The sequence below is a fragment of the Pelophylax lessonae genome, assembly GCF_965119305.1.
Source record: "Pelophylax lessonae genome assembly, chromosome: 6".
Lineage (NCBI taxonomy): Eukaryota > Metazoa > Chordata > Amphibia > Anura > Ranidae > Pelophylax > Pelophylax lessonae.
This window is the reverse complement of record NC_138773.1, coordinates 117,524,400-117,545,207: the sequence shown is the minus strand read 5'-3', so window position 1 is coordinate 117,545,207 and position 20,808 is coordinate 117,524,400. Positions and strand designations below refer to the sequence as shown.

At 42.6% G+C, this 20,808-nt stretch overlaps 1 protein-coding gene across 4 annotated transcripts in view; it reads right to left on the bottom strand.

Annotated features, from left to right (window-relative positions):
- The window catches only part of SMG1 (SMG1 nonsense mediated mRNA decay associated PI3K related kinase), a 795,166-nt gene that overhangs the window by 655,872 nt on the left and 118,486 nt on the right, over positions 1–20,808 (bottom strand). For all 4 annotated transcript variants that reach the window (XM_082260927.1, XM_082260924.1, XM_082260925.1 and 1 more), the window contains exons 10-12: positions 17,998–18,171; positions 16,910–17,134; positions 15,264–15,365 (exon numbers count right to left, since the gene is read on the bottom strand). In XM_082260927.1, coding sequence (XP_082117053.1) covers positions 15,264–15,365; positions 16,910–17,134; positions 17,998–18,171 — 501 coding nt within the window. The remainder of the gene's footprint in view (positions 1–15,263; positions 15,366–16,909; positions 17,135–17,997; positions 18,172–20,808) is intronic.

The window sequence follows — 20,808 nt, the reverse complement described above, 5'->3', positions numbered from 1 at the left end:
AGGGTTGGGTACCAGCGGTAACTAGGTCAGTGTAGGCAGAAGTCATAATGGACCAAAATTCCACAAGGTGCTTCAAGCAGGTGCAGCAGTGGGGTAGGGCTGTGTAAGAGTGCGCTTCATGGCTAACTTCTACAGTACACAGGCCTAAAGTGACAATGCAGAGCCCAGTACCAAAGGTCATACTCCAGGCTATCCCTGTGTGGTCAGTAAAGCAGGGCTGTAGGTAAGGTCTTCAAAGATAGGCTGAAGAAACACCAATCTCAATAACTATGTAGAGTCTAGCTCAAACAGCAGTGTAGTGTGGAATCTTGATTGAATTAACAGGTCAAATTAAAAAAAGAAAAAATTTAAGACATTTTTAAATGCTGCCGTTTAGGCCCCATGCACACTGGACGTTTTTGGAGCTGCTGTTAGCAGCGTCAGACGTTTTTTTTTGCAGCTGCAGAACGCCCATCCATGTTATTCTATGGCCTCATGCACAAATAGAGCTTTTAGGAGCTCCAAGTGGCATAGGCGTTTTACAGCTCCAAAAAAAACCCAGGAACTGTGCGTTCTGGAGCTGCAGCGTCAAGCTGTAAAAACGTCTGACGCTGCTAAAGGCTGAATAACGTTGCTTAACGTGCGTTAAGCCACGTTCTACATTTTTTTTTCTTCCATTCAAAATCAATGGTTCCCTATGACGGCATCTGTGACATAAGGGGGCGGGGTCTCCCGATGACGCCATCTGGCGGCCATGCCCCTAATGGCTATATAATAAGCTGCAGAGACCGGAGACCGGCATAATCGCTGGAGACGTCGGAGGAGGAGGACCGGAGGAAGAAGAATAGCCGACAGCAAAAGAGCAGAAGACCAGAAGACAGGAGAGGAGAAGACAAGAGCGGACAGCAAAAGAGCAGAAGAGAGAAGACAAGAAGTGAGGACAGCAAAAGAGCAGAAGACCGGAAAGGGAGAAGACGGCATGAAGATTTTTAATAAACTTTCTAAAACGTCTCCTGTCTTTATTTACACACACTGTCTTTTATGGGGTGAATGGGTAGGGGTACAGTGTACCCCATACCCATTCACATAGGGAGGGGGTCCGGGATCTGGGGGCCCCCCTTGTTAAAGGGGGCTTCCAGATTCCGATGAGCCCCCTGCCCGCAGACCCCCACAACCACCGGCCAGGGTTGTGGGGATGAGGCCCTTGTCCTCATCAACATGGGGGCAAGGTGCTTTGAGGTGGGGGGTGCAGAGCCCCCCCTGCCCCAAAGCACCCATAACCCCCATGTTGAGGGCGTGTGGCCTGGTATGATCCAGGGGGGTGGGGCCGCTCGCTCGTCCCCTCCCCTTTCCTGGCATGCCGGGCTGCATGCTCGGATAAGGGTCTGGTATGGATTCTGGACCGTTTTTTCGGCGTGGGGCTACCCTCAAATTCCATACCAGACCCGAAGGGCCTGGTTTGGAACCTGGGGGGAACCCCACGCCGTTTTTTTCCCCATTTTGGCGTGGAGTTCCCCCTCAAGATTCTCACAGTGCAGGTCGCGCCGCAAGTCGGATCACCCTGTTCCGACCTGCAGTGCGACTTCCATTCAAATCAATAGGCTCCCATAGGGAACCATTGATTTTGAATGGAGGCAGAAAAAACGCTGCTAACAGCTACTGTGGCCAAACGTGCAATAACGCTAGTGGAAAAAGCTACTGAAAGCAAGTTTTTACAGCTGCTGTTTCCCGGCGTCAAGTAAACAGCTTTGGAGCACGTTTTTATGACGCCCTGTGTGCATGGAGCCTTAGGGTGTCTGGCTTTTTTTCTGCCTCTAAATGCCCCTGCATGTTAGCCTATGTGTCCATGCACACATAGGTATTTAGAGGCAGGGCATTTAGTGGCAGCAAAAAAAAAAAAATCAGGGTAAGGTACCTGGTAAATCTTTTTCTAAGAAACCTTCCAGGGTAGTACCTGAGAGATAGGCCCCTCTCACCTGAAACAGGAAACACATTAGTCCACCATTATAAAAAGGCCAGTCATACCTTCAGTCACAGTAATATCGAAGTACCGAAGGAACCCTCAAAGCCACTTTTATGATGTTTAGGGTGGGAACGGATGCTGCCCTGAAGACTTAGAAAAAAAAAAAAAAGTTACCAGGTACTTAACACTGTTTTCTCTAATCGTCTCCCAGGGAAGCACCTGAGAGTATGTAGCAAACAATACTTACTAGGGAGGGGAAAAAAGTCTGGAGCACCTTGAGACCAAATATTTGGTCCTGACTGGACAGCTGGTCGATACAATAATGCGTTGCAAAGGTATTGAAACTTGACCATGTCGCTACCTTGCAGATCTGCTCCGGTGATGCCCGCTTCTTTCTGCACTTGACGCTCCCCAAGCTCTTGTTGAGTGGGTGGGGCGAGGTTTAGTGCTTGGTAAGCTGTTTGAATAGCAAGCTTTATCCAGCTGGCTATCGTACTTTTCGAAGCCGACTTCCCTTTGTTCACTCCTGGATGGAGGATGAATAGAGTGGTTGTTTTTCGCCACACTAGTTCTTTCGAGGTAAGCTATCAGGATCTTTATTACATGTAGCTTGTTAGAAGTGACTCTTTCTACTATCCAAAGATTTTGGAAGGGAAGGAATAACCACTTCTGGAGTTCTGTGGAAAGTTGGAGACTTTTGGTAGGAAGGATGGGTCTGGTGTGAGAATAATTTTATCTTACAGAATTAAACAGTAAGGTTCTATCATGGATAGAGCCTGAATTTCGCTGACTCTTCTTGCGGATACCAGCACCACCAGAAGTACTGTTTTTAACTGAACTATCCTCCAGTGGTTTGAAGCGTGCAGAGGAATCCTTTGAGTACCGTGGCGAGGTCCCATGTTGGGAGTTCTGCTGCACTTTATGGGTGTGGCTTTTCTTAATGAGAGAGGGAATCTTTTTAGGAGCCCTTGCACCACAAATCTTAGGCTTGACAGCTTTTTGCTATCAGTACATGTGGATGCCCCTCCTGCCAATCCATTGTAGTTCTGAAGATCTCCTGTACTTGTTTGGGGGGGGGGCGAGCATACTGCTACCAAGTCAAGGAGAAACTGCGTTATCCCCAATTTCCTCCCCTGGTGAGCTAGGAGCGCCCCCCCCCCCCTTCTCCTCGCCCGGGGACCGTCATTGTTTTTGGTTCTTTAGGACGGACGGCTTGAGGATGAACTCCTCTTTGCCTTATTTGTTTTGTTGTGTCCAGCGCTTTTTTGGCCTCGTCTTATCAAATCTTCTGGATTGGCGAAAGGGTGTTTTCCCCTTTTTGGTTTGAGGAAATCCCTTGTTTTTGGCTGCGGATCTGTCCAATACCATTTCCAGGTCGGGTCCGAACAGTAAGTCGCCTGTAAAGGGGATGCCCATAATCTATTTTTGGTGGTGAGGTCTCCTTCCCACATCTAAAGCCACAGACCTCTCCTAGCCGAATTAGGCCAGTGGTTCTGGCTTACATACTTACGGATTCTGCTGACATGACCGTCAGGAAAGCTGCAGCTCTGGTTAGAGTGGGAATGGTTTTTACCAGTTCCTCTCTTGGGATGTCCCCTTCTAGCAGATCTTGCAACTGTGTCAGCTAGACTAATAGGGTCCTGGCTGTGCAGGTGGAAGCTATGGCTGGATATAGATTCGCAGCTGCGGCTTCCTAGGCTCTTCTTAAAAGTGCCTCTATTTTTATCCATAGGATCACTGAGAGTTCCGGAGTCGTCAAAAGCCAAGTCAGCTTTGTTTGCGATTCTGGCGAGCAAAGCATCTACCTTAGGGCATTTAGCCTAGGGATTAGTATCCTCCTCTCTGAACAGAACGGATACCTGCATTTAATTGCAGCTGGGGTAAAGAGCTTATTTTCTGGTTCTGCCCATTCTTTCACCAAGTTACAGTGCCTTGCGAAAGTATTCGGCCCCCTTGAACTTTGACCTTTTGCCACATTTCAGGCTTCAAACAAAGATATAAAACTATTTTTTGTAAAGAATCAACAAGTAAGACGATCATGAAGTGGAACGAAATTTATTGGATATTTCAAACTTTAACAAATAAAAAAACTGAAAAATTGGGCATGCAAAATTATTCAGCCCCCTTAAGTTAATACTTTGTAGCGCCACCTTTTGCTGAGATTACAGCTGTAAGTCGCTTGGGGTATGTCTCTATCAGTTTTGCACATCGAGAGACTGAAATTTTTGCCCATTCCTCCTTGCAAAACAGCTCGAGCTCAGTGAGGTTGGATGGAGAGCGTTTGTGAACAGCAGTTTTCAGTTCTTTCCACAGATTCTCGATTGGATTCAGGTCTGGACTTTGACTTGGCCATTCTAACACCTGGATATGTTTATTTGTGAACCATTCCATTGAAGATTTTGCTTTATGTTTTGCATCATTGTCTTGTTGGAAGACAAATCTCCGTCCCAGCGTCAGGTCTTTTGCAGACTCCATCAGGTTTTCTTCCAGAATGGTCCTGTATTTGGCTCCATCCATCTTCCCATCAATTTTAACCATCTTCCCTGTCCCTGCTGAAGAACAGCAGGCCCAAACCATGATGCTGCCACCACCATGTTTGACAGTGGGGATGGTGTGTTCAGGGTGATGAGCTGTGTTTCTTTTACGCCAAACATAACGTTTTGCATTGTTGACAAAAGGTTAGATTTTGGTTTCATCTGAACAGAGCACCTTCTTCCACATGTTTGGTGTGTCTCCCAGGTGGCTTGTGGCAAACTTTAAACAACACTTTTTATGGATATCTTTAAGAAATGGCTTTCTTCTTGCCACTCTTCCATAAAGGCCAGATTTGTGCAGTATATGACTGATTGTTGTCCTATGGAAAGAGTCTCCCACCTCAGCTGTAGATCTCTGCAGTTCATCCAGAGTGATCATGGGCCTCTTGGCTGCATCTCTGATCAGTCTTCTCCTTGTATGAGCTGAAAGTTTAGAGGTCTTCGTAGATTTGCAGTGGTCTGATACTCCTTCCATTTCAATATTATCGCTTGCACAGTGCTCCTTGGGATGTTTAAAGCTTGGGAAATCTTTTTGTATCCAAATCCGGCTTTAAACTTCTCCACAACAGTATCTCGGACCTGCCTGTTGAGTTCCTTGTTCTTCATGATGCTCTCTGCGCTTTAAAACGGACCTCTGAGACCATCACAGTGCAGGTGCATTTATACGGAGACTTGATTACACACAGGTGGATTCTATTTATCATCATTAGTCATTTAGGTCAACATTGGATCATTCAGAGATCCTCACTGAACTTCTGGAGAGAGTTTGCTGCACTGAAAGTAAAGGGGCTGAATAATTTTGCATGCCCAATTTTTGCAGTTTTTTTATTTGTTAAAAAAGTTTGAAATATCCAATAAATTTCGTTCCCCTTCATGATTGTATCCCACTTGTTGTTGATTCTTCACAAAAAATTACAGTTTTATATTTTTATGTTTGAAGCCTGAAATGTGGCAAGAGATCGCAAAGTTCAAGGGGGCCGAATACTTTCGTAAGGCACTGTACATAGTTACATAGTTTATGAGACTGAAAAAAGACATCAGTCCATCCGGTTTAACCTATGATGTGTGTGTGTGTTTGCTTTTAACCGTAAATTGTATACCCCTGTATGTTGTGGTCTTTAAGGTGCCCATCTAATAGTTTTTTGAAACTATCGATGCTCCCTGCTGATACGACTGCCTGTGGAAGCGAATTCCACATCCTTACTGCTCTGACAGTGAAGAACCCCTTATGTATTTTAAGGTCAAACCGTTTTTCCTCTAGTTATAGTGAGTGGCCACGTGTCTTATTGTATTCCCTTTCTCTAAAAAGTTTGTTCCTTATGCTAGGGTCGCCAGTACAGTATTTGTACATTGATATCATATCCCCCCTCAAGCGTCTCTTCTCCAGAGAGAATAAGTTCAGTGCTTGTAGTCTTTCCTCATAGCTGATGTCCTCCATTCCCTTAATTATTTTTGTTGCCCTTCTCTGGACTTTCTCCAGTTCCAGCAGATCCTTCCTGAGGACTGGTGCCCAGAACTGGACAGCATACTCCAGATGTGGCCGGACCAGAGTCTTGTAGTGGGAGAATAATCTCTTTATTTCTGGAGTGAACCCCCTTTTTTATACATGTCAGTATTCTGTTGGCTTTGCTTGCAGGGGCTTGGCATTGCATGCCACTGCCAAGCCTGTTGTCCACTAGGACCCCCAGATCCTTTTCCAACTTAGATTCTCCCAGTTTCCCCACCTAGTGAGTAGCTTGCTTTCGTGTTTTATGCCCAAGTGCATTACTTTACATTTTTCAACATTAAACCTCATCTGCCATGTAGTTGCCCACCCCATTATTTTGTTCAGGTCCGCTTGTAAGGTTTCCACATCCTGCATAGAAGATATTGGCATGCTTAGTTTAGTATCATCCGCAAATACTTACGATTGTACTAGATATCCCCTCCTCTAGCTCATTTATGAATAAATTAAACAGGATTGGTCCACTTTCCACACCCGCCAAATCCGAGTACTCCCCATTAATCACCACCCTCTGGACTCTCCCCTGGAGCCAGTTCTCTATCCAGGTACTCACCCTATAGTCCATATACCTACATTCCTTAGTTTGTACAGTAAGCGTTTGTGGGGGAACGGTGTCAAAGGCCTTTGCAAAGTCCAGATACACCATATCCACAGGCACACCATATCCACAGGCTTACCTTTATCTAGGTGGCAGCTCACTTCATCGTAGAAGATTAATAGATTGGTTTGGCAAGAATGATTTTTCATGAAACCATACTGATTACTATTAATAATAATACCGTTTTCATTACTAAACTCTTGTATGTAGTCTCTTCGCATCCCCTCCAAAATCTTGCAGACTACTGATGTTAGGCTGACCGGCCAATAGTTACCAGGGATATATCACGGCCCTTTTTTAAATATTGGTACCACGTTGGCTTTTTTCCAATCAGCTGGTACCATACCCGTCTGTAGACTATCCTTAAAGATCAAGAATAATGGTCTGGCAATCACCTGGCTTAGCTCTTTAAGAACCCTAGGGTGCAAGCCATCCGGTCCCGGTGATTTATTTATGTTAAGTTTCTCTAGTTTAGCTCTAAGTCTATCTTCTGTTAGCCATGGCTGTACTTCCTGAGGTGTATTATTTAATTTAGCATTACAAGCTGGGTTAGTGTAGCCCCCCGATTCTTTTGTGAAGACTGAAGAGAAGAATTTAAAACTACCACCTTCTCCCTGTCCACTGTGGCCAGATTTCCTTTGTCTTTTATGGGGCCAATGTGTTCTGGCCTCGCTTTCTTACTGTTTATATACTTAAAGAATTTCTTGGAGTTCTTTTTACTCTCTTCTGCTATAGGTCTCTCATGTTCTATTTTAGCCGCCTTGATTTCGTCTTTACATTTCTTATTACACTCTTTGTAATGCTTGAATGCTGCCAATGACCCCTCAGCCTTGTATTTTTTGAAGGGCTTTTCTTTAGTATTTATTTCGCTTAGGAATGCACTGGGCTATCGCTTTGTTTAGCATGCTCTTGAAGCACTCCCATTTCTCCTCCGTGTTTTTTGTTCCCAGGGTTCTATCCCATTCGATATTTTCAAGCAAAGAGCGCAGTTTTGGGAAATTGGCTCTTTTGAAATTCAGTGTCCTTATATTACCCTTGTGTTTCCTATTACTATGATTAATACTAAAACTAACTGACCTATGGTCACTGTTTCCCAAGTTGCCCCGTATTTCTATATCCGTGAGCAGGTCTGTATTGTTGGTAATCAGTAGGTCTAGTACCGCATTGTTTGTCGGTGCGTTCACCATCTGACCCATGAAATTGTCCTGCAAAACATTTAGGAACTGCCGAACCTTGGCTGAATGCGCGATTCCTTCCGCTCAGTCTATATCTGGATAATTAAAGTCCCCCATTATAATGACATTTCCCATCCTTGCTGCCAATCCTATCTGTGAGGTCTGCCTCCGCCTCCCCCTCCTCCCTCTGGTTGGGGGGTCTATAGCAGCATACGCCCAAGTTTTTTTTAGAGATTCATGTACCGGAAATGTTCTAGGTTTTTTTGGTTGTAAACCTTTGTACATCTTATGTGGAGAAAGCGCTGAAATCTTTTGCTCTTTGATACGCAGTCTATCTGCAATGGCTCCCAGTAAATAATCCAGGTCTTCAGAGAAAAAAAAGTTTACCCTCTGATACTGGGTTCTCATTATCCGAGTCTTGGGAAAATCTGAGTTATCTGCATCAGATCCTTGCTCCACCTCATCCCTGCTGCATGAGGGGATGGGTGACGTGTTGGTAGATGGTGTGCTGGCCTGGCTGGAGCTTGCAGGAGCCTATAGTTTTTCCATGGCTGTACGAAGGGGGCCCATTGTGCTTTTAATCTCCTTTTTAAAGGAATTAAGCAGATTTTTGGAGGAAACCCTGTGATTCTTTGGCCACCATTTTATTGATGCATTTCTGACATAGGATTTTTTTCCCCCATTCTGGTGGAAACTTGTGACCGCAAGAGGTGCATGCCTTGCTACTGATCTTTGCCTTTTTCTCTTCTGGGGTCTTTGTAAGCACAAAGAAACCAGTGAGGCAGGCAGTTGCCATACACAACAATGAAAAAGCAGTTTGTTGGTGAGGAAAAGACAGAGAACTCCAGAGTGCTTTAGCTTACTTTGAAGCTGTCCTGACCAGCAGGATCTGCAGGGCAGGGTGGGCAGGCCTCTGACATGGTCCGTTTCAGAAAGGGAACCGCAACATAGGGGCCTTTAACTGCTTACTGCCCAGCTCCAGCCCTGCCCCCAAACAAGATGGTGGACATACCTGTATTGACCCGTCCTGGTATTCTATGGTCAGCCACCTGATCCAGCTTTGTGTGTGAAAGAATGACCCCCCATTAATCTTCTGTTAGTTTTGCTAGTTTGCAGTATTAAAACTCGCCCTGGCGCCACGCAAGTGACGTCAGGAGAAGTATACTGCTCCATCGTCGAATTTCGCCTCCTCCAAGATGGCTGCAGACCAGAAGTGCGTCACCGGAAGTGACGCGCCATTTCTGTCCCACCATCTTGCTCCTCCAATAGGGAGGAGGTCCAGGAAGCCGGAGACCTGATGACCGTGCCATCGATGTGGTAATCCTGGACTGGAGGGGCGCCCGATAGGCAAGGCTGCCGGAGGGACCAGCTGGAAGCCAGGGTCATGGCCAGGTAAAGTCTGGGATGGGGGGTGGGTGCTGGCATCCTGATAGCTGGGGGGGGGGGGGGTGGTTGCATACCTCTCCGTAAGGTGAAACCGCAGGCATGGGCCTGCTTGCCCCAATGTGCTGCCCCTGACCCGCACTGCCCAAGGCTAGCTGACCTGGATGGGAGGTTGGTCGGGGAGCCTCCTGCAACTAGCACAGAGACAAGAAAATAACAAATGCAGTTCCCGTGGGTGCGGAGGAAAACACAATCAAACTGAGGCTGAAGGAATGACTGGCATTTTTATAATGGTGGACTAATGAGTTTCCTGTTTCAGGTGGGAGGAGCCTCTCTCTCAGGTGCTGCCCTGGAAGACGATTAGAGAAAAACTGCTAGTCCAGGAACAGCATGCGTTTTGGTAGACAAGTTTAGCGCTTGAGCGTTCGTTCATTCCCATGGCCTGAGTAAATTATTTTGGCCAATGAAATACACAAGTGCTTGATATGCCTATACTTTTTTCCATTTGCCAGTATCCAAACACACCATATGTGACAATATTCCAAGAAAATTGAAGATTTTCAAATCTGCCTACATTACTGCATCTACTGATGACACAGATTTTCCTTACGTGACCTCTTCTTATGCACGTATTTTTTTTTTTTTACTTGCCCAGTGTGACATGCTTACATACGCAAGTTACAAGTAAATTGCAGACATGGGAGTAAGTCACATGTGCAAGTCCCTAGTTACTGTGGCAAAAAGCAAGCAAGTCAAGTGAATGAAAGATGGGTGTTGGCGCTGCCTTGGGTAAAAATTAGAAATCTGAATGCAATAAAAACATATTAGGTAGTAACTCAAAGTGACAAGTGCAAGTGTTAGAATATCACAACATACAAAGTGCACACTTAAAGTGAATCATAAATAAGATATTGATCAAATAAGGTGCTTATCAGATAAGGTGCTTATCAAAATAAAGTGCCATCATGCACGTGCAAAATTCCCAACTGTATCCAACAGTATGATATAGGTGCTATAAGTGCCAATTATAAAAAGCAAATTAACTCTAAAATATAGAGGGTACGGAGATAGACTATATATATATATATATATATATATATATATATATATATATATAAACACAGTCCAGATTGGCACTGGTGTGCAGCAGAAAATTGAACAGTCCAATATGTGAAAAGTATCCAAAAAAACAAGCAAATAGGTGGAATGTCAGGTGACAAACACTCTACCGAAGGCTTAAACTTAAAGGAGTGACCCCGTGCTGGGCGGTGAGGTGCTAGGTGATCCTTTCTGGTAGAAAAACTCACTCACCAGAAGCACCCACCCCACACAGGGGTATAAGGCGGGTGTATAAAGATCAAAGGATCTCAGTATCTCCCCTCCTCCTGGATCGGTAGGTCCTGGAAGTGGTCTAGGAGGTCCTAACTGCAGGTGTCCCTGGGGTAGCAGCGGGTCCTAATGATCTCCTAAGGGCCGGGGATAGTCCGAGGTGTCCACCAGAAATATCTCACAGCCGTATGTCAAGGGACGACAGATAGACAGGGCACATAGCGTAATAACGTCTAAACAGGTTTATTGGTGTAAAAAACAGAGAGGTACTCACATAGAAAGTAGATGTATAAGCATAGGTACGAGTGTGGAGCGCGATGCGGTCCAAGCCTCGTTCGAGTCAGCAACCGGAAGTGACGCGACACGCCGTACGCGTTACGTAATGAATACGTCTTCAGCAGCGTCAGTACACTTCCGCTGTGGTCCCTTATAACTACATGCGGTAGCTAGGCAACTAATTGTAAACAGGTCGGCAGGCTGTGGAGTGGCCCGGAAGAGGACTCCGGGACATAGGCTACATTAATATGGCTGTATCTATTAATATCCCTATTGGTTTGCAAATAGACTAAGTGTCTACAGAAACGCCAATGTAGTGTATTTAATGGCCAGATGCATATGTAATAAACCGAACCTGTTTAAAAGATCAGTAAATGAAATATATTATATCCCCCGCTATTCGCATGTAGATAGTCTGGGAGGAGACATACATAATAAATTCTAGGCGATGGATATATCACTTAAATACTAAAATGACATATATAAAATTTAAATCGGAATGCAAATTAAAAACAGGCATATAATCAAAGAAGAATGTGTATATAAAAGAAGAATGTGTATATGAAAAAGAGGGTGTGTATATAAAATGTGGAAGAGAGGGGAGCTAGAGGGCCATCGTTCCGATTAAATTTTATATATGTAATTTTAGTATTTAAGTGATATATCCATCGCCTAGAATTTATTATGCATGTCTCCTCCCAGACTATCTACATGTGAATAGCGGGGGATATAATATATTTCATTTACTGATCTTTTAAACAGGTTCAGTTTATTACATATGCATCTGGCCAATACACTACATTGGCGTTTCTGTAGACACTTAGTCTATTTGCAAACCAATAAGGATATTAATAGATACCTCCATATTAATGTAGCCTATGTCCCGGAGTCCTCTTCCGGGCCACGCCACAGCCTGCCGACCTGTTTACAATTAGTTGCCTAGCTACCACATGTAGTTATAAGGGACCACAGCGGAAGTGTACCGACGCTGCTGAAGACGTATTCATTACGAAACGCGTACGGCGTGTCGCGTCACTTCCGGTTGCTGAATCGAGAACGAGGCTTGGACCGCATCGCGCTCCACACTCGTACCTATGCTTATACATCTGCTTTCTATGCGAGTACCTCTCTGTTTTATACACCAATAAACCTGTTTAGACATTATTACGATATGTGCCCTGTCTATCTGTCGTCCCTTGGCATACGGCTGTGAGATATTTCTGGTGGACACCTCGGACTATCCCCGGCCCATAGGAGATCATTAGGAAACGCTGCTACCCCAGGGACAGCTGCAGTTAGGACCTCCGAGACCACTTCCAGGACCTACCGATCCAGGAGGAGGGGAGATACTGAGATCCTTTGATCTTTATACAACCGCCTTATACCCCTGTGTGGGGTGGGTGCTTCTGGTGAGTGAGTTTTTCTACCAGAAAGGATCACCAGCACCTCACCGCCCAGCACGGGGTCACTCCTTTAAGTTTAAGCCTTCGGTAGAGTGTTTGTCACCTGACCTTCCACCCATTTGCTTGTTTTTTAATGTGATACTTTTCACATTATACACAGTCACTGGACTCTAGAGACTTCACCATATTGGACTGTTCAATTTTCTGATGCACACCAGTGCCAATCTGGACTGTGTTTATATATATATATCCATACCCTCTATTTTAGAGTTAATTTGCTTTTTATAATTAGCACTTATAGCACCTATATCATACTGTTGGATACAGTTGGGAATTTTGCACGTGCATGATAGCACTTTATTTTGATAAGCACCTTATCTGATAAGCACCTTATTTGATCAATATCTTATTTATGATTCACTTTAAGTGTGCACTTTGTATGTTGTGATATTCTAACACTTGCATTTGTCACTTTATTGAGTTACTACCTAATATGTTTTTATTGCATTCAGATTTCTAATTTTTACCCAAGTCAGCGCCAACACCCATCTATCATTCATTTTATATTTAGTCTCCGGACTAATATTCGGGGAGGCTGCAGCCTTACAATTACACTTTCTAATTTATAATACACCTGCATCTATATATTTTATATATTATACTCTCACTCTCACTTTATATTTGCAAATTTTTTTCCTTTTGCACATCCAAATAGAGATGTTTGCGCGGAGTTTATACCTTCTAAGTCAAGTCGAGTGCCTGCTAGAAGTCAAGCAAGTCAAGTCATTTTGGTCAAGTCACAAATCAAGTCAAAATACAGATCTACCCCAATTTTCACCTTTAAATCAGTTAAAAGTCAGTGGTCAGGAAAGGTTTTGCTTTAATTTCAACATTAACAAAAGTGCTTTTTTCTTGGCATATTAAAGAAACACTTTGAATGCCAAAACAGCTCAAAATCCTTCGTCCGGTCATGTTTAAACACCACAGTCACTAAAAACATGTTAAGTGTTTCCATTGTTAAACAGCCAGTGTCCTAAAAATCAGAACACACTGAGGTGTTTTAAGTGACTGTGGTGTCAGAAACATGACAGGCACATTCATTTTGCTTTAACACATCTTGAGAAAATGCGAATATTTAATAACTTAAAAAAAGTAAAGTCATTTCGAGTCATATGTCTCAAGTCAAAGTCAAGTCTCAAGTCATGAATACCAAGTCAAAGTCGAGTCTTTTATTAATTTTAGTCAAGCAAGTCTCAAGTCCTCAAACTGGTGACTTAAGTCTTACTTAAGTCAAGTCATGTGACTTGAGTCCCCCACCTCTGGTAAATTGACTGGGTCGACAAAAGCAAAGCGGGAACCAGTAAAATCAGCACTATACAGTTGTGCTCATAAGTTTACATACCCTGGAAGAATTTATGATTTCTTGGCCCAGTTTTCTGAAAATATCAACAAAAACCTTTTTCACTCATGGTTAGTGGTTGGCTGAAGCCATTTATCAATCAACTGTGTTTACTCTTTTTAAATCATAATGACAACAGAAACTACCCAAATGACCCTGATCAAAAGTTTACATACCCTGGTGATTTTGGCCTAATAACATGCGCACAAGTTTACACAAAGGGGTTTGAATGGCTATTAAAAGGTATCCATCCTCACCTGTGATGTGTTTGCTTGTAATTAGTGTGTGTGTGTGTGTGTGTGTATGTGTATGTGTATGTGTATGTGTATGTGTATGTGTATGTGTATGTGTATGTGTGTGTGCGTGTGCGTGTGCGTGCGTATAAAAGCTCAATCAGTTTCTGGACTCCTGACAGACCCTGGCATCTTTCATCCAGTGCCGCACTGACATTTCTGGATTCTGAGTCATGGGGAAAGCAAAAGAATTGTCAAAAGGATCTGCAGGAAAAGGTAGTTGAACTGTGTAAAACAGGAAAGGGATTTAAAAAGATATCCAAAGAATTGACAATGCCAATCCGCAGTGTTTAAACTTTAATCAAGAAGTGGAAAATGAGGGGTTCTGTTGAAACCAAACCACAGTCAGGTAGACCAACTAAAATTTCAGCCACAACTGCCAGGAAAATTGTTCTGGATGTAAAGAAAAACCCACAGATAACTTCAGGTGAAATATAGGACTCTGAAAACATTTGGTGTGGCTGTTTCAAGATGCACAATAAGGAGGCCTTTGAAGAAAGATGGGCTGCATGGTCAAGTTGCCAGAAGAAAGCCATTACTACGCAAATGCCACAAAGTATCCCGCTTACAATATGCCAAACAGCAAAGAGACAAGCCTCAAACCTTCTGGCACAAAGTCATTTGGAGTGATGAGACCAAAATTGAGCTTTTTGGCCACAACCATAAACGCTACATTTAGAGAGGAGTCAACAAGGCCTATGATGAAAGGTACACCATTCCTACTGTGAAATACGTAGGTGGATCGCTGATGTTTTGGGGATGTGTGAGCTACAAAAAGGCACAGGAAATTTGGTCAGAATTAATGGCAAGATGAATGCAGTATGTTATCAAAAAATACTGGAGGAAAATTTGCATTCATCAGCCCGGAAACTGCTCATGGGATGTACTTGGACATTCCAACATGACAATGATCCTAAACACAAGGCCAAGTTGACCTGTCATTAGCTACAGCAGAATAAAGTGAAGGTTCTGAAGAGGCCATCTCAGTCTCCTGACCTCAATATCATTGAGCCACTCAGGGAGATCTAAAAACGTGCAGTTCATGCAAGACAGCCCAAGAATTTACAGGAAGAATGGGCAGCTTTACCATCTGAGAAGATAAAGAGCCTCATCCAAAAATGCAACAAAAGACTTCAAGCTGTCATTGATGTTAAAAGAGGCAATAGACCGTATTAAGAAATGGGGTATGTAAACTTTTGATCAGGGTCATTTGGGTAGTTTCTGTTGTCATTACGATTTAAAAAGAGTAAATACAGTTGCTTGATAATAAATGGCTTCAGCCAAACACGAACGATGAGTGAAAGAAAAGATTTTGTTTCATCATTCATATTCTCTGAAAAATGGCCAAAAAAATCATCAATTCTGCCAGGGTATGTAAACTTTTGAGCTGTATAATAATATATACAAAAAAAAAAAAAAAATCCTACCTCCTTTTCCTTATGGTAACGTATCAAAAGCAGCTTTGAGTCTGGTACAAAAAGTTTCTCCACAAAAGTTGAGGGTAGTTTAGTATTAATTTGTTCAACCATCTGAAAAAAAAAAAAAAATATATATATATTTATAAAAAAAACGCAAAAATATTTACAGTGTAAATTAGCCCTGGATCCAACTATCTGGTAAGTGTTCTTAACTGCCCTTAGGGCAAATTCACACCACATGAAGTCCAGTACATTCAGACAAGGTCGCCTGACAGGTCGCCCCAGTGTGAATGGGGACTTAAGGTGAAGAAAAAAAAAAAAAGGAAAAAATGCACAGGAACGCATCAAAAACGTGCATGCAAAAAAGCATCCCGACCGCATCTGGACTGCGCTTCTATGGTGTGAACTGGCCCTTAAGAGTATCAAGATACACGTAAATATAAGACTGGTACAGTTCATTAGGTTAAGAACGTCTGGTGTACTGCCATGCGTTTAATTGCACCATACATGGACCAAAAAAAAAAATGGTTTTATTTTGAAGGAAAAATATTAGCACAGGTTAACACAGATCTAAATGCTCTTAGCAACTGGAAAATTTCTTTAGGGTCCCAAGACATCCTTGACCACAACTGCCCCTCGAAGAACTACTTTGTCAGGACATCAAACTATGCACATTGGTAATTAGAAGACCAAAGCTGGCTATAACATAGTAGAATTTAATTTAAAGTTTTTCTTTTTAAGAATAAGCGTTTAATTTTATAATCATTAGTTGGGTCAAATCCACATTCAATTTTTACCGTAGTAATGAAAACATTTAAAGAGGAAGTAAACCCTCAAAGAAAAAAAATGAGAAAAAAAAAAAACCTGTAAAGACAAAGGCATAATGAGCTAGTATGCATCACATACTAGCTCATTATGAAATACTTAGCTCATTATGAAATACTTACCTTAAAACGAAGCCCTCACAGTGCCGCCCACCCAGTGACAGAGCGGCCGACATGTACGGCCGTCCTGCTTCCTTGTTCGTGTCCTCCGGCCATCTTATTGGCTGGAGGCGCGATTACATCAATCCCGCGCATGCGGGCGGGAGCCGCCGTTCACGGCATAGGGCTCTGAAGGAACGGCACGGGTGGCCGTTCCTTCAGAGCGCATGGGCCGATGACGTCATCGGCTGCATGCACTGAAAATATCTCCTAAACGGTGCATGTTTAGGAGATATTTATATCACCTGTAGGTAAGCCTTAATATAGGCTTACCTACAGGCAAAAAGACTTTAAAATGGGTTTACAACCACTTCAAAGGAGCAGATGTAACATTTTTCTTGAATTTCTAACAGTGCACATGGATTTCGCATGGTTAGTATATTTGTTCCAAAATTTTAATGTTAAATACTTTCAAACAGCACTAATCGAGTCATCGACCGCAGAGAATTTTCATATGAATATTTTTAAGTTAATTTGAAAATCTTCAAATGCATTTTTAGTATAGTTTGCAAGAAATCCCCTACAGTTAAGAAGAAGACGATACATGGTTGGAACATTATCGTAGACAAAGTATACATTAAATTATTTCTCATTCCTGTCAACAAGACAATAGACCTAACTGTTAAAATGTTTACGCAGTTTTTAAGAGGGAGAATTTAAGCAGTGGCTTACCAGAGTAAGTAAATGCAGGACTGAGATAATGTAATCTGTACCGGATGCTTGGCAATTCTCCAGTTGGTCTAATCCATATGAAATTACCATCTCACAGTGAATTGCCATGCTAGGATCCATACTGCCAAGCAGCACACCCACACATTCATTGGCAGCTGTCAGCACAATCTCTGAAGAAAATACCTGATTGGCTGCTGTTACACACTTCATTACTCGATAAAGAATCTAAAGGTAAAAGAAAACAAATGTACAAGTACTTCACTTAAGAGGACTTACACAAATTCACACATTTCTACAGTCAGGTCTGTTTTTTTTTTAAATTCACACTTACCACTCCTCATATAGCTTACCTAACATTGAGAGTCCCATTTAGACCCCGTTCACACTGGGGCGACCTGTCAGGTGACCTGGTCGCCTGCCATAGAGTAGCTGTGGCCCGTTCTAATAGGAGCGACACAAGTCGCTCCGACTTGGAAAAAGGGTCCAGAGCTTCTTTGGGGCGACCTGCATTGACTTCAATGATATTAAGTCCGTGCCGGCCGCTCCGAGGTCGCGGTGCGAGCTGCGCACTGCGACTTCACAGGTCGCCACCGAAAGTCGGGTCGCCCCAGTGTGAACGGGGTCTTACAATCACAACACTAATCACAAAACCCTCACAGTCCCACATGATCCACACTGAGAGGCAGAGTGTAAATATGCAGTGAATTTGAGAAGCCTATTTCTTTTTTTTTTAAACTGATTTTTTTTGTGAACATATACACCCATCTCCTAAATACAAGACTCTGTACACCAAAAAGTACTCCAGATATCTGCAGAGCTCTATTTAAAAAAGGGTATGTAAAATGAGAACAACCACATTTTAAGGCTTCAAATAAATTACCTACGACAAATCAGATCTTTGAATAAATACACTTTTCATTCATGTAGAGGAATTCTAACATAAGAAGCTGACACAGATTAAACAGTATGATTCAGCCAATGACCATAGACAAGATGACAGAAAACAGCTTCAGAACAGAAAAAAAAAAAACTGTAGCAGGGGGAAAAAAAACTGCCAAAATCTGTACAGGGCTGATTTATATACTTACATCTGTGACATATGCTTCGGTAATGGGAGGTCCTCGAATTGGACTGAAACGTTCCCCAATACTTCGTACAACAGTACTAAACACTCTGAGAAGGGCAGCAAGCTTAGGCAAAGAAACTGATGGAGGAGGAATGTCTTCATCCACGGATTCACCAGAAGCTACATTGCCAAGATCCTGATGGGCAAAGGAAAAATATTAGACATTTACATGCACATGAGTTTGCAAAATGTGAGAAAGCAGTACTCCTATGCTCTAGATTTGCCATCTTCCATAAGCAACCAATACAGTATACCTAAAAAAACACATCAGCATAAAGCTGAAGTTTAATCTAGTTATATTTTGCCTTTCCTGGTTCCGCCTTCTTCCCTCTAATAAACACATGCAAACAGAAAACCAATTTGCAAGACATACCTTGATCCCCAGTTGTCTCACGATTTGTTCTCTGTGCATATCTATGCAATGCAGGCAGAACATGGATGTGGGAGGGAGCAGCAAGGTGCTGCACATAGCTTCCTAAAATTACAGCATCCTGCCTTAATACACCCATCAAGAGCCCTCGGCCCTAATGCAAGCAGTGGGCTGCTCCTTAACAGGATTTTTACAACTATCAAACAACCTCAATGGATACATGTCAGTCAGGAGGAGTGGGCATTCCTAAGCTGAATTCATTTGCATCCAGACCACCCTAGGTAATGTCCACAGGTGAACTTCACGAGTTGCCAATTTCCTGTGTGAAAAGTGTAGGGATAACAATCAGATAAACCCTAGTCTAAGTGCTTGGGCTTCACAGCCAGACCTTTAAAGCCAGCAACTGAAAAGCTTGTTAAGTGATCCTTGAGATAGAATATCTGGGCGATCTGGAGAGCCCACAGGGAGTCCTGCAGGAATCTTATGAGGTTCTAGTACCACAACACCTGGGCCAGTTGGTGTGATGCTATTCACCTCGATCCTGCGGAGCAGAGGAGAAAAGTTTTAGAGGAGGAAAAGCGAACATTCGGTAGAGGTCATGATGTCACCAGAACATCCACTGCTATAGCTAGAGGATCCCTGGAACTGCAGAAAAACTTGCAGATCACCAGAGATTTCTGTTGAACCTGGAAGCCAGGAGGCCCATATTTGGCACCCCCACCTGCGACAGTGCACTTGAAACACCTCTAGGTGAGTAGACCATTCTTTTCAGAGTCCAGACTGCTGACTGAGGAATTCTGTCTGGCAATTTTCCCATGCCTAGACTGTACACTGTAGAGAGGGCTGAAATGTAAAGTTGCAGCCCAATGCTGGCTCTGTAAACTATTCTTTGAGCTGTCAGATGTCTGGCTCCTACCCGATGGTTGATGTAAGCCTCAATCATGGTACGGAATGAATCCTGGTTAGTGGATGTCCATGCAATCAAGAGGTCCAACGTTGAAAGATTAACCAAAACTGTTCATTCCAGAATTTCAATGTGACTATCGCCCACGCTCAAAGCACGATGTGAACATTGAATATCCTTCAGCCCTTTATATATATATATATATATATATATATATATATATATATATATATATATATATATATATACACACACACACACACACACACACATATATATATATATATATATATATATATACACACACACACATACATACATATACAAATATAAATATAATATATATATATATATATATATATATATATATATATATATATATATATATATATATATATATATATATATATATATATATATATAGAAACATAGAATGTGTCGGCAGATAAGAACCATTTGGCCCATCTAGTCTGCCCAATATATCTGAATCCTATGAATAGTCCCTGGCCCCATCTTATATCTTATATGAAGGATAGCCTTATGCCTATCCCATGCATGCTTAAACTCCTTCACTGTATTTGCAGCTACCACTTCTGCAGGAAGGTTATTCCATGCATCCACTACTCTCTCAGTAAAGTAATACTTCCTCATATTACTTTTAAACCTTTGCCCCTCTAATTTAAAACTGTGTCCTCTTGTGGTAGTTTTTCTTCTTTTAAATATGCTCTCCTCCTTTACCGAGTTGATTCCCTTTATGTATTTAAAAGTTTCTATCATATCCCCTCTGTCTCTTCTTTCTTCCAAGCTATACATGTTAAGGTCCTTTAACCTTTCCTGGTAAGTTTTTTCCTGCAATCCATGTACTAGTTTAGTAGCTCTTCTCTGAACTCTCTCTAGAGTATCTATATCCTTCTGGAGATATGGCCTCCAGTACTGCGCACAATACTCCAAGTGAGGTCTCACCAGTGTTCTGTACAGCGGCATAAGCACTTCTCTCTTTCTACTGCTTATACCTCTCCCTATACATCCAAGCATTCTGCTGGCATTTCGTGCTGCTATTACATTGTCTTCCCACCTTTAAGTCTTCTGAAATAATTACTCCTAAATCCCTTCCCTCGGATACTGAGGTCAGGACTGCGTCAAATATTCTATATTCTGCCCTTGGGTTTTTACGCCCCAGGTGCATTATCTTGCACTTATCCACATTAAATTTCAGTTGCCAGAGTTCTGACCATTCTTCTAGTTTTCCTAAATCCTTTTCCATTTGGCGTTTCCCTCCAGGAACATCAACCCTGTTACATATCTTTGTGTCATCAGCAAAAAGACAAACCTTACCATCGAGGCCTTTTGCAATATCACTTATGAAGATATTAAACAAAATTGGTCCCAGTACAGATCCCTGAGGTACCCCACTGGTAACATGACCTTGTTCTGAATATATATACACACACACACATTATATTTATACACATCCCTCCCTCCCTCTATCTCACACACAC